Raw genomic sequence first — 26,215 nt, 5'->3', positions numbered from 1 at the left:
GCATGGGGGTGTGTGAAACTGTGCATATCACTATAAGCTTGCATATAATGCATGAAAGCACAAAACTGTTCAAATAATTGTTAAAGAGGATGATACTGTACAAACCAATCAGTCTGCATAATTTCTCCTTCCTAACCTAGAGTGATTGAAAACACAGAAGCTCTGCTTATTTAAGCAGTGATACCGAAAACATTCTGGACAGAGTTAGGACCTGATTCAAAGATGTACATAAACCTGATGCATATGGTTGTATATCAGAAAGCAAATTTCCTGGTCTTTGAGGTATGAACAGCCCGGCTATTCTGTGCATCCTGAGAGTTACTCAGATGGCTAATGCTGCGTCGTCAGACTCAGCTGATCACACAAGCATACAGGAGGTGTCTATTTACTCAAGATGCATTCTGCTGCTTTTGCATAGACAAAGATGCTGTACGAATTTTGGGTCTGATTCAGAATGCAGTCTAAGTCCTCGGGGTGGGGGGGGGGGGGGGGGGGGGAAAGGGTCGACGCCACTTTTTGTGGGCGTCGACGCACTGTTTGGGGGACGCAGTCCAGGCAATGCAGGAGTGTCCGCACCATTTGCACGGCGGACTGAGGCGGCTGCATGACATCACAAACAGCCGCTGCAACCCATAAGATGGATGCGCTGGCAGGGGCAACCATAATCATGCAATGCGCTCGCATGTTAGCGGATGGGGAGCTCAGGACCCGGCATGCGGGGCGGACTTGCCCTGTGCTGGGTGTCCCCCCGCATGTTAGTGTAAAGAGTTGTAGTTGTGCAATTTGCCGCACAACTACAACCCATGCTGAATCGGATTCTGTGTCCATCTCTGAATCAGGCACTTCGGTAACAGACTTATTTTACTGTCAGGTATATTATCAGATCAGCAACACATACACAGGTGTTTATTTTATTTTTTAAATCTATTTGTGTTGAGTAAGATAGGCCTATAATAATAATTAGTATCACATTCACAGCAGAGACTGGTTTATGGCCAATACGCATTGTTTGCTTACATAGGAAGCAGAAGATGGAGAACTAAACCTGAGTAGCTAAAAAAAAAAAAAAACAATGACAAACTAGACCCCTAACATACAATAATAGCCCATTACCCCAAAACTTAATTATATGTGTGTGACAATATTTGTAAACTATTCAATGGACAAATATGGTGGTGGTAGTAATATTATTATTTTTATATAAACAGGATACAGTTAATATACCATCTGTCGAGATCCCGGCATTCAGGAGACCGACGCCAGAATCCTGAAAGCCGGTGAAATGCAGCTGAGTGGAATTCCGACAAATGCGGGGTATTCCCACTCATTTGGTGGCAGTATGAATGGTGTAATGGTTAGCAAACTTGCCTCACAACACTGAGGTCATGGATTCGATTCCCACCATTGCTCTGTGTGGAGTTTGTATATTCTCCCCATACTTGCGTGGGTTTCCTCCAGGTACTCTGGTTTCCTCCCACAATCCAAAAATATACTGGTAGTTTAATTGGATCCCAACAAAATGAACCCTAGTGTGAATGTGTGTGTGTGTACATGTGGAAGGGAATATAGATTGTAAGTTCCACTGGGGCAGGGACTGATGTGATTCTCTGTAAAGCACTGCGGAATATGTGTGCGCTATATAAATAACTGGTAATAAATAAATAATAAGAATTTACTTACCGATAATTCTATTTCTCGTAGTCCGTAGTGGATGCTGGGGACTCCGTCAGGACCATGGGGTTTAGCGGTTCCGCAGGAGACAGGGCACAATAATAAAAGCTTTAGGATCAGGTGGTGTGCACTGGCTCCTCCCCCTATGACCCTCCTCCAAGCCTCAGTTAGGATACTGTGCCCGGACGAGCGTGCATAATAAGGAAGGATATTGAATCCCGGGTAAGACTCATACCAGCCACACCAATCACACCGTACAACCTGTGATCTGAACCCAGTTAACAGTATGATAACAACGAAGGAGCCTCTGAAAAGATGGCTCACAACAAGAATAACCCGATTTTTGTAACAATAACTATGTATAAGTATTGCAGACAATCCGCACTTGGGATGGGCGCCCAGCATCCACTACGGACTACGAGAAATAGAATTATCGGTAAGTAAATTCTTATTTTCTCTAACGTCCTAAGTGGATGCTGGGGACTCCGTCAGGACCATGGGGATTATACCAAAGCTCCCAAACGGGCGGGAGAGTGCGGATGACTCTGCAGCACCGAATGAGAGAACTCCAGGTCCTCCTCAGTCAGGGTGTGCCCCTGACCAAGTAGCAGCTCGGCAAAGTTGTAAAGCCGAGACCTCTCGGGCAGCCGCCCAAGATGAGCCCACTTCCTTGTGGAATGGGCTTTTACTGATTTTGGCTGTGGCAAGCCTGCCACAGAATGTGCAAGCTGAATTGTACTACAAATCCAGCGAGCAATCGTCTGCTTAGAAGCAGGAACACCCATCTTGTTGGGTGCATACAGGCTAAACAGCGAGTCAGATTTTCTGACTCCAGTCGTCCTGGAAACATATATTTTCAGGGCCCTGACAACGTCAAGTAACTTGGAGTCCTCCAAGTCCCTAGTAGCCGCAGGTACCACAATAGGTTGGTTCATGTGAAAAACAGAAAACACCTTAAGGAGAAATTGAGGACGAGTCCTCAATTCTGCCCTGTCAGAATGAAAAATTAAGTAAGGGCTTTTATATGATAAAGCCGCCCATTCTGACACACGCCTGGCTGAAGCCAGGGCTAATAGAATCTTCACCTTCCATGTGAAATATTATAATTCCACAGTGGTGAGTGGATCAAACCAATGTGACTTTAGGAAACTCAAAACAACATTGAGATCCCAAGGTGCCACTGGGGGCACAAAAGGAGGCTGTATATGCAGTACCCCTTTTACAAACGTCTGAACTTCAGGCACTGAAGCCAGTTCTTTCTGGTAGAAATTTGACAGGGTCGAAATTTGAACCTTAATGGACCCTAATTTTAGGCCCATAGACAGTCCTGTTTTCAGGAAATGTAGGAAACGACCCAGTTGGAATTCCTCTGTAGGGACCTTCTTGGCCTCACACCACGCAACATATTTTCGCCAAATGCGGTGAAAATGTTTTGCGGTTACATCGTTCCTGGCTTCGACCAGGGTAGGGATGACTTCATCTGGAATGCCCTTTCAGGATCCGGCGTTCAACTGCCATGCCGTCAAACGCAGCCGCGGTAAGTCTTGGAACAGACAAGGCCCCTGCTGGAGCAGGTCCTTTCTTAAAAGTAGAGGCCACGGTTCTTCCGTGAGCATCTCTTGAAGTTCCGGGTACCAAGTCCTTCTTGACCCATCCGGAACCACGAGTATCGTTCTTACTCATCTCCTTCTTATGATTCTCAGTACTTTTGGTATGAGATGCATAGGAGGGAACACATACCCTGACTGGTACACCCACAGTGTTACCAGAGCGTCCACCGCTATTGCCTGAGGGTCCCTTGACCTGGCGCAATATTTGTCTAGTTTTTTGTTCAGGCGGGACGCCATCATGTCCACCTTTGGTTTTTCCCAACGGTTTACAATCATGTGGAAGACTTCCCGCTGAAGTCCCCACTCTCCCGGGTGGAGGTTATGCCTGCTGAGGAAGTTTGCTTCCCAGTTTTCCACTCCCGGAATTAACACTGCTGAGAGTGTTATCACATGATTTTTCGCCCAGCGAAGAATCCTTGCAGTTTCTGCCATTTCCCTCCTGCTTCACGTGCCGCCCTGTCTGTTTACGTGGGCGACTGCCGTGATGTTGTCCCACTGGATCAATACCGGCTGACCTTGAAGCAGAGGTCTTGCTAAGCTTAGAGCCTTGTAAATTGCCCTTAGCTCCAATATATTTATGTGGAGAGAAGTCTCCAGACTTGATCACACTCCCTGGAAATTTTTTCCTTGTGTGACTGCTCCCCAGCCACTCAGGCTGGCATCCGTGGTCACCAGGACCCAGTCCTGAATGTCGAATCTGCGGCCCTTTGATAGATGAGCACTCTGCAGCCACCGCAGAAGAAAACACCCTTGTCCTTGGAGACAGGGTTATCCGCTGATGCATCTGAAGATGCGATCCGGACCATTTTCCCAGCAGATTCCACTGAAAGGTTCTTGCGTGAAATCTACCGAATGGGATCGCTTTGTAAGAAACCACCATTTTTCACAGGACCCTTGTGCAATGATGCACTGATACTTTTCCTGGTTTTAGGAGGTTCCTGACTAGCTCGGATAACTCCCTGGTCTTCTTCTCCGGGAGAAAACATCCTTTTCTGGACTGTGTCCAGAATCATTCCTAGGAACATTAGACGTGTCGTCGGAAAAAGCTGCGATTTTGGAATATTTAGAATCCACTCGTGCTGTCGTAGAACTACTTGAGATAGTGCTACTCCGACCGCCAACTGTTCTCTGGACCTTGCCCTTATCAGGAAAGCGTCCATATTTCTTTTAGGAAGAATCATCATTTCGGCCATTACCATGGTAAAGACCCGGGGTGCCGTGGACAATCCAAACGGCAGCGTCTGAACTGATAGTGACAGTTCTGTACCACGAACCTGAGATACCCTTGGTGAGAAGGGCAAAATTTGGACATGTAGGTAAGCGTCCCTGATATCCAGTGACACCATATCGTCCTGGTTCGCTATCACTGCTCTGAGTGACTCCATCTTGATTTGAACCCTTGTATGTAATTGTTCAAATCTTTTAGATCTCACCGAGCCGTTTGGCTTCAGTACCACAATATAGTGTGGAATAATACCCCTTCCCTTGTTGTAGGAGGGGTACTTTGATTATCACCTGCTGGGAATACAGCCTGTGAATTTTTTTCCAATACTGCCTCCCTGTCGGAGGGAGACGTTGGTAAAGCAGACTTCAGGAACTTGTGAGGGGAAGACGTCTCGAATTTCCAATGTACACCTGGGATACTACGTGTAGGATCCAGGAGTCCACTTGCGAGTGAGCCCACTGCGTGCTGAAACTCTTGAGATGATCCCCCACCGCACCTGAGTCCGCTTGTATGGCCCCAGCGTCATGCTGCGGACTTGGCAGAAGCTGTGGAGGACTTCTGTTCCTGGGAATGGGCTGCCTGCTGCAGTCTTCTTCCCTTTCCTCTAACCCTGGGCAGATATGACTGGCCTTTTGCCCTCCTGCCTTTATGGGTACGAAAGGACTGAGACTGAAAAGACTGTGTCCTTTTCTGCTGAGATGTGACTTGGGGTAACAAAAGTGGATTTTCCAGCTGTTGCCATGGCCACCAGGTCCGATGGACCGCCCCTTTATACGGCAATACTTCCATGTGCCGTCTGGAATCTGCATCACCTGACCACTGTCGTGTCTATAAACATCGTCTGGCAGATATGGACATCACATCTACTCTTGATGCCAGAATGCAAATATCCCTCTGCGCATCTCGCATATATAGAAATGCATCCTTAAAATGCTCTATAGTCAATAAAATATTGTTCCTGTCAAGGGTATCAATATTTTCAGTCAGGAAATCCGACCAAGCCCCCTCAGCGCTGCACATCCAGGCTGAGGCGATTGCTGGTCGTAGTATAACACCAGTATGTGTGTATATACTTTTTAGGATATTTTTCAGCTTCCTATCAGCTGGCTCTTTGAGGGCGGCCGTATCTGGAGACGGTAACGCCACTTGTTTTTATAAGCGTGTGAGCGCCTTATCCACCCTAAGGTGTGTTTCCCAACTCGCCCTCACTTCTGGCGGGAAAGGGTATACCTCCAATAATTTTCTATCGGAGGAAACCCACGTATCATCACACACTTTAATTTATCGGATTCAGGAAAAACTACAAGTAGATTATTCCCACCCTACATAATACCCTTATTTGTGGTACTTGTAGTATCAGAAATATGTAACACCTCCTTCATTGCCCTTAACATGTAACGTGTGGCCCTAAAGGAAAATACGTTTGTTTCTTCACCGTCGACACTGAAGTCAGTGTCCGTGTCTGTGTCTGTGTCGACCAACTGAGGTAAATGGGCGTTTTTACAAGCCCCTGACGGTGTCTGAGACGCCTGGACAGGTACTAATTTGTTTGCCGGCCGTCTCATGTCGTCAACCGACCTTGCATCGTGTTGACATTATCACGTAATTCCTAAATAAGCCATCCATTCCGGTGTCGACTCCCTAGAGAGTTACATCACCAATACAGGCAATTTGCTCCGCCTCCTCACCAACATCGTCCTCCTACATGTCGACACACACGTACCGACACACAGCACACACACAGGGAATGCTCTGATAGAGGACAGGACCCCACTAGCCCTTTGGGGAGACAGAGGGAGAGTTTGCCAGCACACACCAAAAACGCTATAATTATACAGGGACAACCCCTTATACAAGTGTTTTCCCTTATAGCATTTTCACATATGTAATCATATCGCCAAATAAGTGCCCCCCCTCTCTGTTTTAACCCTGTTTCTGTAGTGCAGTGCAGGGGAGAGCCTGGGAGCCTTCCTCACAGCAGAGCTGAGCAGGAAAATGGCGCCGTGTGCTGAGGAGAATAGGCCCCGCCCCCTAAAACGGCGGGCTCTTCTCCCGGAGTTTGTGAGATCTGGCAGGGGTTAAATACATCCATATAGCCTCAAGGGCTATATGTGATGTATTTTAGCCATAAAAAAGGTATAATACATTGCTGTCCAGGGCGCCCCCCCCAGCGCCCTGCACCCTCAGTGACCGCTGGTATGAAGTGTGCTGACAACAATGGCGCACAGCTGCAGTGCTGTGCGCTACCTTATGAAGACTGAAAGTCTTCTGCCGCCTGTTTCTGGACCTCTGGACCTCTTCAACTTCGGCATCTGCAAGGGGGGTCGGCGGCACGGCTCCGGGACGAACCCCAGGGTGAGACCTGTGTTCCGACTCCCTCTGGAGCTAATGGTGTCCAGTAGCCTAAGAAGCAAATCCATCCTGCACGCAGGTGAGTTTACTTCTCTCCCCTAAGTCCCTCGTAGCAGTGAGCCTGTTGCCAGCAGGACTCACTGAAAATAAAAACCTAACTTAAACTTTTATTCTAAGCAGCTCAGGAGAGCCACCTAGATTGCACCCTTCTCGGCCGGGCACAAAGATCTAACTGAGGCTTGGAGGAGGGTCATAGGGGGAGGAGCCAGTGCACACCACCTGATCCTAAAGCTTTTATTATTGTGCCCTGTCTCCTGCGGAGCCGCTAAACCCCATGGTCCTGACGGAGTCCCCAGCATCCACTTAGGACGTTAGAGAAAAATACATTTGGTGGGTCCACGACACCAACCGAGTGGGACCATAACCTGTGGTGAGCTAAGTGAGCCACCTGGCCCGTAGCGTGACAAGTGCTGCGAGCCCGCAAGGGGACTTGCTGCTGGGATTCAAACAGACCGTACGCCACTGTCTATATACTGACAGCTGGCATCCTGTCTGCTGGTAAATAGTATGTATTCCGTGCAGAGAGCCCGACAGATATTGCCATGTAAAGTTATACAGCACTGCTGACCAGAAAGAGCCCTCCCAATTGTATAGTTTTTTTTGTTCTTCATAAATAAGAGGGTTGCAATCACCTCTTTTTGGGGAAGCAGCAGCCAATTCCATTTGGTGATATAACCATACAGGTTTTTATGTTGTATATTATATATATATATATATATATATATATATATATATCCACCAGTAGGTCAGTGCACCTTTTTTCTTTTTGTTGTTCTGTGTATTCCATATAAACAGTACATATTAACAATAGATTAACAACAGGGTACCTTCGGGTCCAGGTGTCAGGGCTCAAGCCACGTTCAATGGCGGCATTTTCAGCAGGCAGTCCAAACGCATCCCAGCCCATTGGATTAATAACCTGATAGACACAAGGGAACACAAAGATAAATATGAATTGTTTGTCCCCAAACTAAGACAACGGCATAATAACTAGAAATAAAATGGTTCATTAATTCCTCTAAATTAGCTTTGCAGACAGGAGGGAACCCAATTTCTCATAAATAAATCTAAGCAGGACAGTTATTATTTCTCCTCCACAAGATTCTTTAGCCTCCGAAAAAGACGCTGCACAGGACCTGGCAAAAGGAGGAGGTATGTTTGACACGAGTGCAGCAATAGTGTATGAGGAAACATCTGTTTACACCAAACAATCTTTGATATGTGACTTGCCTTATGTACCTACTGTAATGTATCTTATGAAAGCGAATGTTTGACTGCACACTGACTAGCGCTTTCCTCTGGCAAAGTGGGAGGTGCCTGCCCTTGCTGCTTGACCCTTCCTGCCCAGACAGTTGGCTGGTTTCATGGACGCTACTTATAACATAGAGCAGTGAATCCAAAACTGGGTGCAATGGGGAACATGCAGGTGTGCCACGGGCTGGTGGTCCAGTACCAAATCAAATTATTTATGGCTCATGAGATAGGTAAAACCAGTGTTGGTGGCTGCCAATCATAATCTATGTGGACAAACAAAAGCTTAAACCTGTCCACGACTAGATAACTGAACCTACAGATGTGTCCTCATACATCTTGCCTCAATACGCCAGACACCGCGAGGTTCCTGGCGTGAGTGAGCCGGCAGTTACCTTGCAACTCTGATAACATTGGGTGTCTTTCTTGCTGAAAATGCATCTTATTTGCATCGCTATGTGACTAAATCACACAAGCAGACTTTGCTGAATAAGATTATATACCGTATGCCTATATTCTGTGTGCAACTGCAGCTGTATCTGCATTCCATGAAAAATAAGAATTTACTTACCGATAATTCTATTTCTCGTAGTCCGTAGTGGATGCTGGGAACTCCGTAAGGACCATGGGGAATAGCGGCTCCGCAGGAGACTGGGCACAAAAAAGAAAAGCTTTAGGACTACATGGTGTGCACTGGCTCCTCCCCCTATGACCCTCCTCCAAGCCTCAGTTAGGATACTGTGCCCGGACGAGCGTACACAATAAGGAAGGATTTTGAATCCCGGGTAAGACTCATACCAGCCACACCAATCACACCGTACAACCTGTGATATGAACCCAGTTAACAGCATGATAACAGAGGAGCCTCTGGATAGATGGCTCACAACAACAATAACCCGATTTGTTAACAATAACTATGTACAAGTATTGCAGATAATCCGCACTTGGGATGGGCGCCCAGCATCCACTACGGACTACGAGAAATAGAATTATCGGTAAGTAAATTCTTATTTTCTCTGACGTCCTAGTGGATGCTGGGAACTCCGTAAGGACCATGGGGATTATACCAAAGCTCCCAAACGGGCGGGAGAGTGCGGATGACTCTGCAGCACCGAGTGAGAAAACTCCAGGTCCTCCTCAGCCAGAGTGTCAAATTTGTAAAATTTTACAAAAGTATTTGACCCTGACCAAGTAGCAGCTCGGCAGAGTTGTAAAGCCGAGACCCCTCGGGCAGCCGCCCAAGATGAGCCCACCTTCCTTGTGGAGTGGGCTTTTACAGATTTTGGCTGTGGCAGGCCTGCCAAAGAATGCGCAAGCTGAATTGTACTACAAATCCAGCGAGCAATAGTCTGCTTAGAAGCAGGAGCACCCAGCTTGTTGGGTGCGTACAGGATAAATAGCGAGTCAGATTTTCTGACTCCAGCCGTCCTGGAAACATATATTTTCAGGGCCCTGACAACGTCCAGCAACTTGGAGTCCTCCAAGTCCTTAGTAGCCGCAGGTACCACAATAGGCTGGTTCAGATGAAACGCTGAAACCACCTTTGGGAGAAATTGAGGACGAGTCCTCAATTCTGCCCTGTCCGTATGAAAAATCAGGTAAGGGCTTTTACAGGATAAAGCCGCCAATTCGGACACACGCCTGGCTGAAGCCAGGGCCAACAACATGACCACTTTCCATGTGAGATATTTTAATTCCACAGTGTTGAGTGGTTCAAACCAATGTGATTTTAGGAAATCCAAAACAACATTCAGATCCCAGGGTGCCACTGGAGGCACAAAAGGAGGCTGTATATGTAGCACTCCCTTAACAAACGTCTGGACTTCAGGCACTGAAGCCAGTTCTCTCTGAAAGAAAATCGACAGGGCCGAAATCTGGACCTTAATGGATCCTAATTTTAGGCCCATAGACACTCCTGCTTGCAGGAAATGCAGGAATCGACCCAGTTGAAATTCCTCCGTCGGGGCCTTTTTGGCCTCGCACCACGCAACATATTTCCGCCAGATGTGGTGATAATGCTTTGCGGTTACATCCTTTCTGGCTTTTATCAAAGTAGGGATGACTTCGTCTGGAATGCCTTTTTCCTTCAGGATCCGGCGTTCAACCGCCATGCCGTCAAACGCAGCCGCGGTAAGTCTTGGAACAGACAGGGTCCCTGCTGGAGCAGGTCCCTTCTCAGAGGTAGAGGCCACGGGTCCTCTGTGAGCATCTCTTGAAGTTCCGGGTACCAAGTCCTTCTTGGCCAATCCGGAGCCACGAGAATAGTTCTTACTCCTCCCCGCCGTATAATTCTCAGCACCTTGGGTATGAGAGGCAGAGGAGGGAACACATACACCGACTGGTACACCCACGGTGTTACCAGAGCGTCCACAGCTATTGCTTGAGGGTCCCTTGACCTGGCGCAATACCTGTCCAGTTTTTTGTTGAGGCGGGACGCCATCATGTCCACCTTTGGTTTTTCCCAACGGTTTATCATCATGTGGAAGACTTCTGGGTGAAGTCCCCACTCTCCCGGGTGGAGGTCGTGCCTGCTGAGGAAGTCTGCTTCCCAGTTGTCCACTCCCGGAATGAACACTGCCGACAGTGCTATCACATGATTTTCCGCCCAGCGAAGAATCCTTGCAGCTTCTGCCATTGCCCTCCTGCTTCTTGTGCCGCCCTGTCTGTTTACGTGGGCGACTGCCGTGATGTTGTCCGACTGGATCAGCACCGGCTGACCTTGAAGCAGAGGTCTTGCTTGGCTTAGAGCATTGTAAATGGCTCTTAACTCCAGGATATTTATGTGAAGTGATGTCTCCAGGCTTGACCACAAGCCCTGGAAGTTTTTTCCCTGTGTGACTGCTCCCCAGCCTCGCAGGCTAGCATCCGTGGTCACCGGAACCCAGTCCTGAATGCCGAATCTGCGGCCCTCTAGAAGATGAGCACTCTGCAACCACCACAGGAGAGACACCCTTGTCCTTGGGGACAGGGTTATTCGCTGATGCATCTGAAGATGCGATCCGGACCATTTGTCCAGCAGGTCCCACTGGAATGTTCTTGCGTGGAATCTGCCAAATGGGATTGCTTCGTAGGAAGCTACCATTTTTCCCAGGACCCTTGTGCATTGGTGCACTGATACTTGGCCTGGTTTTAGGAGGTTTCTGACTAGCTTGGATAACTCTCTGGCTTTCTCTTCCGGGAGAAACACCTTTTTCTGGACTGTGTCCAGGATCATCCCTAGGAATAGAAGACGTGTCGTCGGGATCAGCTGCGATTTTGGGATATTTAGAATCCAACCGTGCTGCCGCAGCACTACTTGAGATAGTGCTACTCCGACTACCAACTGTTCCTTGGATCTTGCCCTTATCAGGAGATCGTCCAAGTAAGGGATAATTAAAACTCCCTTCCTTCGAAGGAGTATCATCATTTCGGCCATTACTTTGGTAAAGACCCGGGGCGCCGTGGACAATCCAAACGGCAGCGTCTGAAACTGATAGTGGCAGTTCTGTACCACAAACCTGAGGTACCCTTGGTGAGAAGGGTAAATTGGGACATGGAGGTAAGCATCCTTGATGTCCAGAGACACCATATAATCCCCTTCTTCCAGGTTCGCGATCACCGCTCTGAGTGACTCCATCTTGAATTTGAACCTCTGTATGTAAGTGTTCAAAGATTTTAGATTTAAAATAGGTCTCACCGAGCCATCCGGCTTCGGTACCACAAACAGCGTGGAATAATACCCCTTTCCCTGTTGCAGTAGGGGTACCTTGATTATCACCTGCTGTGAATACAGCTTGTGAATGGCTTCCAATACCGCCTCCCTGTCGGAGGGAGACGTCGGTAAGGCAGACTTTAGGAAACGGCGAGGGGGAGACGCCTCGAATTCCAATTTGTACCCCTGAGATACCACCTGAAGGATCCAGGGATCCACTTGTGAGTGAGCCCACTGCGCGCTGAAATTCTTGAGACGGGCCCCCACCGTGCCGGAGTCCGCTTGTAGAGCCCCAGCGTCATGCTGAAGACTTGGCAGAAGCGGGAGAGGGCTTCTGTTCCTGGGAACTGGCTGTTTGCTGCAGCCTTTTTCCCCTCCCTCTGCCACGGGGCAGGAATGAGGAGCCTTTCGCCCGCTTGCCCTTATGGGGCCGAAAGGACTGCGCCTGATAATACGGCGTCTTTTTATGTTGAGAGGCTACCTGGGGTAAAAATGTGGATTTTCCAGCAGTTGCCATGGATACCAGGTCCGATAGACCTACCCCAAATAACTCCTCCCCTTTATAAGGCAATACTTCCATATGCCTTTTGGAATCAGCATCACCTGACCACTGCCGCGTCCATAACCCTCTTCTGGCAGATATGAACAGCGCACTTACTCTTGATGCCAGCCGGCAAATATCCCTCTGTGCATCACGCATATATAAAAACGCATCTTTTAAATGCTCTATAGTCAGTAATATACTGTCCCTATCCAGGGTATCAATATTTTCAGTCAGGGAATCCGACCAAGCCACCCCAGCACTGCACATCCAGGCTGAGGCGATTGTTGGTCGCAGTATAACACCCGTGTGAGTGTATATACATTTTAGGATATTCTCCTGCTTTCTGTCAGCAGGTTCCTTAAGGGCGGCCGTATCCGGAGACGGTAGTGCCACCTGTTTTGACAAGCGTGTGAGCGCTTTATCCACCCTAGGAGGTGTTTCCCAACGTGCCCTATCCTCTGGCGGGAAGGGGTATGATGCCAATAACTTTTTAGGAATTATCAGTTTTTTATCGGGAGAAACCCACGCTTCAACACACACTTCATTTAATTCCTCAGATGCAGGAAAAACTACAGGTAGTTTTTTCTCACCAAACATAATACCCTTTTTAGTGGTACTTGTACTATCAGAAATGTGTAAAACATTTTTCATTGCCTCAATCATGTAACGTGTGGCCCTACTGGAAGTCACATTCGTCTCTTCATCGTCGACACTGGAGTCAGTATCCGTGTCGGCGTCTGTATCTACCATCTGAGGTAGCGGGCGTTTTAGAGCCCCTGATGGTCTTTGAGACGCCTGGACAGGCACAAGCTGAGTAGCCGGCTGTCTCATGTCATCAACCGTCTTTTGTAAAGAGCTGACACTTTCACGTAAATCCTTCCATAAGCTCATCCACTCAGGTGTCGACTCCCTAGGGGGTGACATCACCAGTACAGGCAATTGCTCCGCCTCCACATCATTTTCCTCTTCATACATGTCGACACAGTCATACCGACACACAGCACACACACAGGGAATGCTCTGATAGAGGACAGGACCCCACTAGCCCTTTGGGGAGACAGAGGGAGAGTATGCCAGCACACACCAGAGTGCTATATATATGTTGGGATAACACCAAAATTTTCTGTAGTGCAGGACTGCAGGGGAGAGTCAGGGAGACGTCCTTCCAGCGGAGCTGTGAGGAAAAATGGCGCCAGTGTGCTGAGGAGATAGGCTCCGCCCCCTTCTCGGCGGACTTTTCTCCCGCTTTTTTCAGGAATCTGGCAGGGGTTAATATACATCCATATAGCCCTGGGGGTTATATGTGATGTAATTTAGCCAGCCAAGGTGTTTATATTGCTGCTCAGGGCGCCCCCCCCCAGCGCCCTGCACCCATCAGTGACCGGAGCGTGTGGTGCATGAGGAGCAATGGCGCACAGCTGCAGTGCTGTGCGCTACCTTGGTGAAGACTGATGTCTTCTGCCGCCGATTTTCCGGACCTCTTCTTGCTTCTGGCTCTGTAAGGGGGCCGGCGGCGCGGCTCTGGGACCGGACTCCGAGGCTGGGCCTGTGTTCGGTCCCTCTGGAGCTAATGGTGTCCAGTAGCCTAAGAAGCCCAAGCTGGCTGCAAGCAGGCAGGTTCGCTTCTTCTCCCCTTAGTCCCTCGATGCAGTGAGCCTGTTGCCAGCAGGTCTCACTGAAAATAAAAAACCTAAAACTAACTTTTCCTAAGAAGCTCAGGAGAGCCTCCTAGATTGCACCCAGCTCGGTCGGGCACAAAAATCTAACTGAGGCTTGGAGGAGGGTCATAGGGGGAGGAGCCAGTGCACACCAGGTAGTCCTAAAGCTTTTCTTTTTTGTGCCCAGTCTCCTGCGGAGCCGCTATTGCCCATGGTCCTTACGGAGTTCCCAGCATCCACTAGGACGTCAGAGAAACACTTTAACGTAGAATTTCTTATGTAGATACAGTCACAGTCCCACGCAGAATATACTCATGTGGCATATCATTTTAATCAGCAGAGTCTGCTTGTGTGTCTTATAGTAATTTTCTGGAGAAAAAATGCACAAAAAGAAGTCTGGCGTTAGTAAAAGTGCTTATGACAAGGCGCGACTAGAAGGAAAGTTTAATGTGACTGCAGCAATGATGAGATAGGACACATGTGTAAGGATGACAGTAAGCACAATTAACTTCTTTAATCATTTTTGCTGAATTTCTCAATAACAAAGTTTTGACTTAGGGGTGCCATGAAAGAAATGCAGATACTCTTGGGGACTGTGATTCTAGACAGGATCAGTATAGGATCCCGACGGTCGGGATCCCGGCAGTTGTAAGACCGACTCCGGAGAGGAGCTAGGGACATCCTTGTGATGCGTCTGGCTGGTATCTTCCTAATCCCATGCCACTCTTGTGTGACATAACATATGCTGGGGCAAGGGTTGGCCCAGAGCACATAAATGCCCTCCCTTTTGCTCCCAGTATTCTCTTCCTTGACTGTTACACTTCTATCTACAAATAACAGGATGAGGATAGGTGCAATCATCTATATCTCTTTGTGGCTTGTTTAATACCAAAGTGGAAACTGTAGAGGCATGCTGTAACCCGCAACAAAGTATATTTTTGTCATTAAGTTTTATCTTAAATAATGAAAAATTCAATGACAAATGCAAAGATGATGGGGGCAAAGGTTGGGTGTAAAGGCGTTAAAAAGCTATTTCTTTTGATGCTGAAAAATAACATGAGAAGCCATATTGTATTGAAGACCTGTAAACAGTCTAACAATATTCCCACATACACGTATAAATTAGATTTCTATGTAATACAGAAAGATAGATAGGTAGATACAAAAATTTCTCTAAAGGAAAATAACTCGATTGTTTCCCGACGGTCAGGGTCCCTGCGGTCATAATACCGACGCCAGAATCCCAATATCCATGAGAATCCCGGCGGTCGAAATCCCGACCAGGGTCCCGAAACCACACTTGGGGGGTGGGTGCGATGGGGAATAAATTAGTGTGGCGAGAAAAGCTCGCCACCGGGCCCGAGCATGGAGAGTGCAGCGAGCCCGCGAGGGGACACGATGCGCTCGCCGTCGGGATCCCGTATATCGGGATTCCAGCATCGATATTATGACCGCAGGATCCCGACCGTTGGGATCCCATATTGATCCCTCCTGAACGTATGGTGCATCTTTACACTGTACGGGCCTAATCCAAAGATGTATGCAAATGCCTTCACAGCTGTCAATTTGTACACAGCGGCTGTGCAAAAATCTGCTAATGCCGCATGTGCCAGGAGTTGTACAGACACACCAATAATCAGCGTCTCTGATCCACTGCTTGTGTACAAAAGTGCAACCATCACATGTACAACAGGCAAATATCCGCCACCCGTGCAGTACTATGGCCATAGGAAGGAAGATGCTGGAGACATTTCTACTGTGCATGGTCGCGTCACCTGCACCTGTGCTCCCCCCTCCTTCTCCAAACAGCTCCTGACTTCAGTGACACCAAGGGGAAGGGGGGGGGGGGCACTCTTTACTCGGGCCCGAGTCACACTGCCCCTCCCTTCCCCTTTGCAGACAGCAGATATGCAGGGGGACTGACTGCTCTCTCCCCCAGTGGAGCAGACGCTGCTGCGTGCTGGGCTAGAGACGAAGGCAGCAGTCAGCCACTATGTGCCACGGCCCTTCCCATTACCAGGATCCCACAAAGCTGTCTGCGCCCATGACTGACTATCAATCACTTTGTGTATAAATCTCTGCTGTAGAAAGACCATCGCGGCACATGTGCAGTGAGACACAGACCACCGATAATAGCTTAACTGAGGGGAAAAAATCAGGTTTGCATACACCTTAGAATCAGGCCCTAGGTCGCTCTACTCTCCATAAACCCTACCATTATCTGTACACGGAGAAGAGTTACAAACTTCTCTTTAATGGGGGGAATGTCTCTCTCTCTCTCTCTCTCTCTCTCTCTCTCTCTCTCTCTCTCTATATATATATAAAGAAAACAAGGCTAATATACAGTACATACAGGGTGGGACTAGTAAATAACGAGACTGATGCTATAATATACGTTTACTTATATTAAGTACATTTTAAGTCTGTTCCCCTACTATGTACTCCCCTTCTGCAACCACACACCACAGCCACCTTATTTTCTATTGGTGAAAGCCATGCTGTAGCACACAATCTGTCAGTTGTCTGAACAGTTTTCTTCTTTACTTCAGTAACTGGTACAAAACGGGTTCCCTTGAGTACAGATTCTGGCCTCTTTCTTCTGATTCTTTCCTGCAAAGTTTCCAGGACATTTTTGCAGTAATGCTGATTCACTGGTGTGCCTTCTGGTGGTACCCAGTCTGACAAAGTAACAACCTTGATATCAAAGAAAACAACATGGCTTTGACATGCTTTTTTCATTCTTGGTGATGATGGTGTTTTCCAGTTCATGGACTGGGGTTTTGTCTCAAGAAGATCCAAGTATCATCACAGGTAATAAAAATGCGAATCCGCCTGAATTTGTTCCAAAATGTCTGTTCAAATTCACTTTAGATTATCTTTCTGTTTGGCAGTGAGGAGCCTTGGAACTATCTTAACACAAACTCAAGCACACATAAAATCTGACCTATAAGCCCTTGGTTTGCATATGGGAAGGTCCGAGGGGAAGGGTGGGGGCGTTTTGTTAAATTTAACTAATAACTTAACGTTAACACAGTATGTATAGGCGTTTCAATAATGGGTGAAGTGTGTGTAGTGCACAAGGGCCCCACACAGCACCTATATATATTATACTTAGTCCTCCGGAGTCCCGCGACAGCAGACCTGCACTGCGGACAGGAATCACTTGGAAAATGGCCGCCACTTCCATTTCCGAGTGATTTGCACACTGTAGATGTCCCTAGGAACAATGCACGGACGCCGTGTTCCCGGAGACCTGCACATTAGCAGTAAACTCTAGCATTATGCAAAAGTCTACTGCTGCTGGAGTGGAAGGGGCCCGCAACAGAGGAGGCTGCACGCGGGTCCCCTCCTCTCTTACAACACCCCTGACAGTATGGTTTACAAGTACAGTCTCTTTAATTAATAGCAACACTGTGTGTGTGTGTGTGTGTGTGTGTGTGTGTGTGTGTGTGTGTGTGTGTGTGTGTGTGTATATCAGTTGATTTGATTTGAAAATGTTCACTTTACTCTGTTACTATTTATATTGTCAAATTAAAATGAAGCACTGTGGAGCACTGATATTTAAGTGCTGGACTCAGTCATAATAGCATAACTTCTACACTGCTATTTATACCAGGAAAGGGGTGTAGTATGGTATACCGGCGGCCGGGCTCCTTGGCGACCAGCATACCGGCGTCGGGAGCCTGACCGCCGGCATACCGGCAGTGTGGCGAGCGTAAAGGAGCCCCTTGCGGGCTCGCTGCGCTCGCCACGCTGCAGGCACGGTGGCGCACTACGCGCGCCACGCTATTTATTCTCCCTCCAGGGGGGTCGTGGACCCCCACGAGGGAGAATAGCTGTCGGTATGCCGGGTGTCGGGATCCCGGCGCCGGTATACTGTGCGCCGGGATCCCGACATTCGGCATACTGAAGACCACCCTCAGGAAAGAGTTGTGTGGTTTTATAAAGAAGCACAAATAAATGAATCCACTTTTTTAACACCTTTTTCTTACCCAAGGAGTACTGTCTTTGTATAAACTGCACTTGGAATTTGCTTAACACAACCAGACACACACAAGATCCCTGAAATAAAAACATTAGGTAACCAAGTTTGATTTGCCTACTTCTTTGCATGCTGCATGCCAGGTGCAAATACAGAGTTGCCATGGCAATCAACTCTAATAATTACACTAGTGTAAAGAATAACAGTTTTATATAAATATTTAAAAAGTTGCTATTTTAATTTAAAAAAATTCAGCTGCAAGATCCTCTTTTTGATGGTGACATAATCCTCAGGTTCCGCTGACCTGGCTATGTTGTGTGTCCGGCTGTGTCGAACATTTGAAAAGACAGGTGATGTCATGCCTTCCATATTTATAAATCTAGTTTGGTGCCACCAGATGCCAGCTGTACTTCCTTGCAGATAAACATAACCAAAATATTCAACTAAATTAGATCTGTGATTATGCACTGAAGTCATGTAACAATAACAATCTGTGGTTCCAGTTTATAAATTGAAAAGCTAAAATATGTCATCTGTTCTAATTCTATTTATTAAATTAAAGCAAAATATTGTTTGTTTCTTTCCTGTTTAACAGAAATACAATTTCAGCATAAAAAAAGGTACTGTCTCCGTTCACAGAATATATATTTTAAATTTACCATAACGCTACAGAATGTATATGTTTGTTCATCATTAACTAAGGCTGGTTGCACACCTTTGTGATCACTCAGCTGATCAGGTAAACGCTGAGTTTTCTGTACCCAGCTTGACCCTCTGTGAGCCCTGTATGCACTGTGCTAGAAATAGCTAAGTGTGTATGGACTTCTATGGGATCGGGAGGTCAGGCAGATAAATATTAAACAGTACATAAGATGTGACCTCCCAATCCCAAACATTGCAGAATTGTTTTAATGTCATTTATTGTATAATGCTCCTGCATACACACCTATACAATCGTTTGTGAACGGGTCGACGATTGTATAGGTGTATACCCAGTTTAAGAATAGCAGTTAATCAATAGATCTAAAGACAGGACACTTACTGTAGCTTTCATATTGCTATCCAAGAAACATGCTGTAGGTTTATACAGTGAAGCGACAGAAGAGGCTATCTGTGTGAGCTTCATGTTACTTACAGGCTGTGCACAAATGTTACCTGTCCATAACCCAGCCCCCCCCCCCCCCCCCAAAAAATAATAATAAAATAAAATATCAGTAATTAAAGCAAATATATTTTATAATAAAAATGTCCAAGATATCATAAACCTAACTGCAACAGTTTGATATAGTACATATCCATATAATAATATGTTTGGGTTACATGCGAAGCTAAAGCATACATAGCATATTTCAGCTAAAACATAAACAGGTGTGGTCAAAACAGGGGTGCAAATGCGCCAAACTAACTGGGGTCATATCCCAAGGGTACTTGTAAAGAAAGCTGGGTGCATAAAATAAAGTGGACTTGTTTGCTAACAATAGTGGCATCTATTATTTGGGGAAAGTACCGTAATATTCAAATGAGCTATTGGAATTGTGTGTAGTACCTCTGACAAAAAAAATAAGATTTTACTCACCGGTAAATCTATTTCTCGTAGTCCGTAGTGGATGCTGGGGACTCCGTAAGGACCATGGGGAATAGCGGCTCCGCAGGAGACTGGGCACAGCTAAGAAAGATTTAGGACTACCTGGTGTGCACTGGCTCCTCCCACTATGACCCTCCTCCAGACCTCAGTTAGGATACTGTGCCCGGAAGAGCTGACACAATAAGGAAGGATTTTGAATCCCGGGTAAGACTCATACCAGCCACACCAATCACACCGTATAACTCGTGATATGATACCCAGTTAACAGTATGAACATAACAGAGCCTCTCAACAGATGGCTCAACAATAACCCTTTTAGTTAATGATAACTATATACAAGTATTGCAGACAGTCCGCACTTGGGACGGGCGCCCAGCATCCACTACGGACTACGAGAAATAGATTTACCGGTGAGTAAAATCTTATTTTCTCTGACGTCCTAGTGGATGCTGGGGACTCCGTAAGGACCATGGGGATTATACCAAAGCTCCCAAACGGGCGGGAGAGTGCGGATGACTCTGCAGCACCGAATGAGAGAACTCAAGGTCCTCCTCAGCCAGGGTATCAAATTTGTAGAATTTTGCAAACGTGTTTGCCCCTGACCAAGTAGCAGCTCGGCAAAGTTGTAAAGCCGAGACCCCTCGGGCAGCCGCCAAAGAAGAGCCCACTTTCCTCGTGGAATGGGCTTTTACAGATTTAGGGTGCGGCAGTCCAGCCGCAGAATGTGCAAGTTGAATCGTGCTACAGATCAAGCGAGCAATCGTCTGCTTAGAAGCAGGAGCACCCAGCTTGTTGGGTGCATACAGGATAAATAGCGAGTCAGTCTTCCTGACTCCAGCTGTCCTGGAAACATATACTTTTCAGGGCCCTGACTACGTCCAGTAACTTGGAATCCTCCAAGTCCCAAGTAGCCGCAGGCACCACAATAGGTTGGTTCACATGAAAAACTGATACCACCTTAGGAAGGAATTGGGAACGAGTCCTCAATTTCGCCTTTCCCATATAAAATACAGATAAGGGCTTTTGTCAATTCTGATACACGCCTGGCCGACGCCAAGGCCCACAGAATGACCACTTTCCACGTGAGGTATTATAGCTCCACGGATTTAAGTGGCTCAACCCAATGCGACTTCAGGAAATCCAACACCACGTTGAGATCCCACGGTGCCACTGGAGGCACAAACGGGGGCTGACTATGCAGCCCTCCCTTAACCAAAGTCTGAACTTCAGGCAGTGAAGCAAGTACCATTTTGGAAGAAAATCGATACAGCCGAAATCTGGACCTTAATGGAACCCAATTGTAGGCCCACAGTCACCTCTGACTGTAGGAAGTGCAGAAATCGACCTAGCTGAAATTTCTCCTTTGGGGCCTTCCTGGCCTCACAGTACGCAACATATTTCCGCCATATGCGGTGATAATGGTTAGCGTTCACTTCTTTCCTAGCTTTAAATAGCGTAGGGATAACTTCCTCTGGAATTCCCTTTTCCTTCAGGATCCGGCGTTCAACCGCCATGCCGTCCAACGCAGCCGCGGTACGTCTTGGAACAGACAGGCCCCCCGCTGCAGCAGGTCCTGTCTGAGCGGCAGAGGCCATGGGTCCTCTGAGATTATTTCTTGGAGTTCTGGTTACCAAGCTCTTCTTGGCCCACCCGGAACAATGAGTATAGTTCTTACTCCTCTCCTTCTTATTATTCTCATTACCCTGGATAAGAGAGGCAGAGAAGGGAACGCATACACCGACTGGTACACCCACGGTGTTACCAGAGCGTCCACAGCTATCGCCTGAGGGTCCTTGACCTGGCGCAATATCTTTGTAACTTTTAGTTGAGGCGGGACGCCATCATGTCCACCTGTGGCCTTTCCCAACGGTGTACAATCATTTGGAAGACTTCTGGATGAAGTCCCCACTCTCCCGGGTGGAGGTCGTGTCTTCTGAGAAAGTCTGCTTCTCAGTTGTCCACTCCGGGAATGAACACTGCTGACAGTGCTAACACATGATTTTCCGCCCATCGGAGAATCCTTGTGGCTTCTGCCATCGCCATCCTGCTTCTTGTGCCGCCCTGTCGTTTACATGAGCGACCGCCGTGATGTTGTCTGACTGGATCAGCACCGGCCGGTGTTGAAGCAGGGGTCTAGCCTGACTTAGGGCATTGTAAATGGCCCTTAGTTCCAGAATATTTATGTGTAGGGAAGTCTCCTGACTTTTCCATAGCCTTGGAAGTTTCTTCCCTGTGTGACTGCCCCCCAGCCTCGAAGGCTGGCTAGAAGATGAGCACTCTGCAGCCACCACAGCAGCGACACCCTGGCCCTTGGAGACAGGGTTATCCGCCGATGCATCTGAAGATGCGACCCGGACCACATGTCCAACAGATCCCACTGGAAAATCCTTGTATGGGACCTGGCGAATGGAATTTCTTCGTAAGAAGCTACCATCCTTCCCAGGGCTCGCGTGCATTGATGCACCGACACCTGTATACGTATTAGGAGGTCTCTGTCTAGAGACGACAACTCCTTGGACTTCTCCTCCGGGAGAAACCCTTTTTATCCTGTTCTGTGTCCAGAACCATACTCAGGAACAGTAGACGCGTCGTAGGAACCAGCTGCGACTTTGGATATTCAGAATCCAGCCGTGCTGTTGTAGCACTTCCCGAGATAGTGCTACTCCGCCGAACAACTGCTCCCTGGACCTCGCCTTTATAAGGAGATCGTCCAAGTACGGGATAATTATTTCGGCCATTACCTTGGTAAATACCTCGGTGCCGGGGACAGACCAACGGCAACGTCTGGAATTGGTAATGACAATCCTGTACCACAATTTTGAGGTACTCCTGGTGAAGAGGGTAAATAGGGACATGCAGGTAAGCATCCTTGATGTCCAGTGATACCATGAAATTCTCCAGGCTTGCAATAATCGACCTGAGCGATTCCATTTCGAACTTGAACCTTCGTATATAAGTGTTCAAGGCTTTCAATTTTAGAATGGGTCTAACCGAACCGTCTGGTTTCGGTACCACAACATTATGGAATAGTAACCCCGGCCTTGTTGAAGGAGGGGTACCTTGATTTCACCTGCAGGAGGTGCAGCTTGTGAATTGCCGCCAGTACTACCTTTCTCCGAGGGCAGCAGGCAAGGTTGAGGTGAGGTAACGGCGAGGGGGAGTCGCCTCGAACTCCAGCCTGTATCCCTGTGATACTATTTGCAGAACCTAGAGATCCACCTGTGGTCAAACCCACTGGTCCCTGAAGTTCCCGAGATGCGCCCCTACCGCACCTGTCTCCACCTGTGGAGCCCCAACGTCAAGCGGTGGACTCAGAGGAAGCGGGGGAAGATTTTTGATCCTGGGAACTGGCTGCTGGTGCAGCTTTTTCCTTCTTCCCTTGTCTCTGTGCAGAAAGGAAGCGCCTTTGACCCGCTTGCTTTTCTGAAGCCGAAAGGACTGTACCTGAAAATACGGTGCTTTCTTAGGCTGTGAGGAAACCTGAGGTAAAATTTTTTTTTTTTCTTCCCAGCTGTTGCTGTGGATACGAGGTCCCAGAGACCATCCCCAAACAATTCCTCACCCTTATAAGGCAGAATCTCCATGTGCCTTTTATAGGCAGCATCACCTGTCCACTGCCGGGTTTCTAATACCCTCCTGGCAGAATGGACATTGCATTTATTCTGGATGCCAGCCGGCAAATATCCCTCTGTGCATCCTTTATATATAAGACGACGTCTTTAATATGCTCTATGTTAGCAAACTATTATCCCTGTCTTAGAGTATTAATATTATCTGACAGGGTATCAGACCACGCTGCAGCAGCACTATTTATGCTGAGGCAATTGCAGGTCTCAGTATATAACCTGAGTGTGTATATACAAACTTCAGGATAGCCTCCTGTTTTTTATCAGCAGGCTCCTTCAAGGTGGCCGTATCCTAAGACGGCAGTGCCACCTTTTTTGACAAACGTGTGAGCGCGTTATCCACCCTAAGGGATATCTCCCAACGTGACCTATCCTCTGGCGGGAAAGGGTACGCCATCAGTAACTTTTTAGAAATTACCAGTTTCTTATCGGGGGAACCCACGCTTTTTCACACTTCATTCACTCATTTGATGGGGGAACAAAACACTGCCTGCTTTTTCTCCCCAAAAATAAAACCCCTTTTATGTGGTACTTGGGTTCATGTCAGAAATGCGTAACACATTTTTCATTGCCGAGATCATGTAACGGATGTTCCTAATGGATTGTGTATATGTCTCAACCTCGTCGACACTGGAGTCAGACTCCGTGTCGACATCTGTGTCTGCCATCTGATGTAACGGGCGCTTTTTTGAGCCCGATGGCCTTTGAGACGCCTGGGCAGGCGCGGGCTGAGAAGCCGGCTGTCCCACAGCTGTTTTACGTCATCCAGCCTTGTAAGGAGTTGACATTGTCGGTTAATACCTTCCACCTATCCATCCACTCTGGTGTCGGCCCCACAGGGGACGACATCCCATTTATCGGCCTCTGCTCCACCTCCACGTAACCTTCCTCATCCCACATGTCGACACAGCCGTACCGACACACAGCACACACACAGGGAATGCTCTGACTGAGGACAGGACCCCACAAAGTCCTTTGGGGAGACAGAGAGAGAGTATGCCAGCACACACCAGAGCGCTATATAATGCAGGGATTAACACTATAACTGAGTGATTTTTCCCCCAATAGCTGCTTGTATAAACAATTTTGCGCCTAAATTTAGTGCCCCCCCTCTCTTTTTAACCCTTTGAGCCTGAAAACTACAGGGGAGAGCCTGGGGAGCTGTCTTCCAGCTGCACTGTGAAGAGAAAATGGCGCCAGTGTGCTGAGGGAGATAGCTCCGCCCCTTTTTCGCTGACTTTTCTCCCGCTTTTTTATGGATTCTGGCAGGGGTATTTATCACATATATAGCCTCTGGGGCTATGTATTGTGATATATTTGCCAGCCAAGGCGTTTTTATTGCTGCTCAGGGCGCCCCCCAGCGCCCTGCACCCTCAGTGACCGGAGTGTGAAGTGTGTATGAGGAGCAATGGCGCACAGCTGCAGTGCTGTGCGCTACCTTGGTGAAGACTGATGTCTTCTGCCGCCGATTTTCCGGACTCTTCTTGCTTCTGGCTTTGTAAGGGGGCCGGCGGCGCGGCTCTGGGACCGAACATCAATGGCCGGTTCCATGCGGTCGATCCCTCTGGAGCTAATGGTGTCCAGTAGCCTAAGAAGCCCAAGCTACCACCAGTTAGGTAGGTTCGCTTCTTCTCCCCTTAGTCCCTCGCTGCAGTGAGTCTGTTGCCAGCAGATCTCACTGTAAAATAAAAAACCTAAAATATACTTTCTCTCTAGGAGCTCAGGAGAGCCCCTAGTGTGCATCCAGCCCAGCCGGGCACAGGATTCTAACTGAGGTCTGGAGGAGGGTCATAGTGGGAGGAGCCAGTGCACACCAGGTAGTCCTAAATCTTTCTTAGCTGTGCCCAGTCTCCTGCGGAGCCGCTATTCCCCATGGTCCTTACGGAGTCCCCAGCATCCACTAGGACGTCAGAGAAAATAAAAATATGTGTCTGACAGTATGTGACAAACATACCTTTTCAAAGAAGATACTGTAATACAGAAGGAATGGGCAACATCATGTTGACTTGTTATATTTTCTGATAATTCTTTATATTCTTTGTTATTATATTTTTTTATAATTATCTGTATTTCATGTGCAAGCTCAAGAGTTATTATGTACAGCACATGTCAATTTACCATTTCTGAAGGATATATAAATAATGGATGCACAACAGTTCTGATCAGCTGACTGCCCAGAGTCCAATCAGGAACCATGTTTACAGTCATGTGATCATCACCACCAATCAGCAGCAAACCAGGGGTAAAAATCCTGAATTCCAGCACAGGCAAAATGCCAGTGCTTTGTTGTCTATCAACCTGCTGTGAGCTCCTTACTCTCCTGTTGGATTCTAGACAAGTGCGGTTTCTATCTCTAGCACTCCCTGGCTTCCCGAGCTTTCCAGTATAGCTGTTACTGCTTCATCATCGCAGCTTATCCAGATTCACCGGTACCGCCAATCCCAGTGATCCTGAAGGGATGCTACTGCTTCACCAACGAAGCATATCCAGATTCACTGGTATAGCCAATGCCAGTGATCCCAAAGGGCTGCCCCTGCAACCCTAATTTGCTTGTATAGCCTATCCCAGCGTTCCTGAAAAGCTGCTCCTGAAAATCCGTTGCAACATCTCCAGATTCACTGCTTAATCTCTTCCCAATGATAGTGAACTCTTGGTTATTAACTTCTTAGCTACCTATTACACTGGTAAAACTATACCCCAGTGTTCCAGTTCCGATATAGCTGGTACCACATCACTATCTCTACTCACCTCATACAGCCTCCAGTCAGGTGTTCCTGAATAACCAAACTGTCAGGTCTATGAATGAGTAGACCCTATATTGAGCCTGCCCAATTCCGTCATAAGATCTCAAGCCAAAACCCAGCAGCTCAACCTAGTCCGGATTCATAAACAACCTCAGCCGTGACACCATATACTCAGTGCAAAATACATGCTTTATAACAGGCGTATATAAGCTTACG

At 47.6% G+C, this 26,215-nt stretch overlaps 1 protein-coding gene across 4 annotated transcripts in view; it reads right to left on the bottom strand.

Annotated features, from left to right (window-relative positions):
* LARS2 (leucyl-tRNA synthetase 2, mitochondrial) overlaps nucleotides 1–26,215 on the bottom strand; it is a 706,190-nt gene that overhangs the window by 443,359 nt on the left and 236,616 nt on the right. For all 4 annotated transcript variants that reach the window (XR_010177698.1, XM_063922423.1, XM_063922424.1 and 1 more), the window contains one exon: nucleotides 7,746–7,837. Coding sequence is in view for 3 of the 4 variants with exons in the window: in XM_063922423.1 (XP_063778493.1) it covers nucleotides 7,746–7,837 (92 nt within the window). In the remaining variant the exon portion in view is untranslated. The remainder of the gene's footprint in view (nucleotides 1–7,745; nucleotides 7,838–26,215) is intronic.

This window comes from Pseudophryne corroboree, chromosome 5 (genome assembly GCF_028390025.1).
Source record: "Pseudophryne corroboree isolate aPseCor3 chromosome 5, aPseCor3.hap2, whole genome shotgun sequence".
NCBI classification, from domain to species: Eukaryota; Metazoa; Chordata; class Amphibia; order Anura; family Myobatrachidae; genus Pseudophryne; species Pseudophryne corroboree.
Note: the sequence above shows the minus strand (reverse complement) of the source record. Positions and strands in the feature narration are given on the sequence as shown.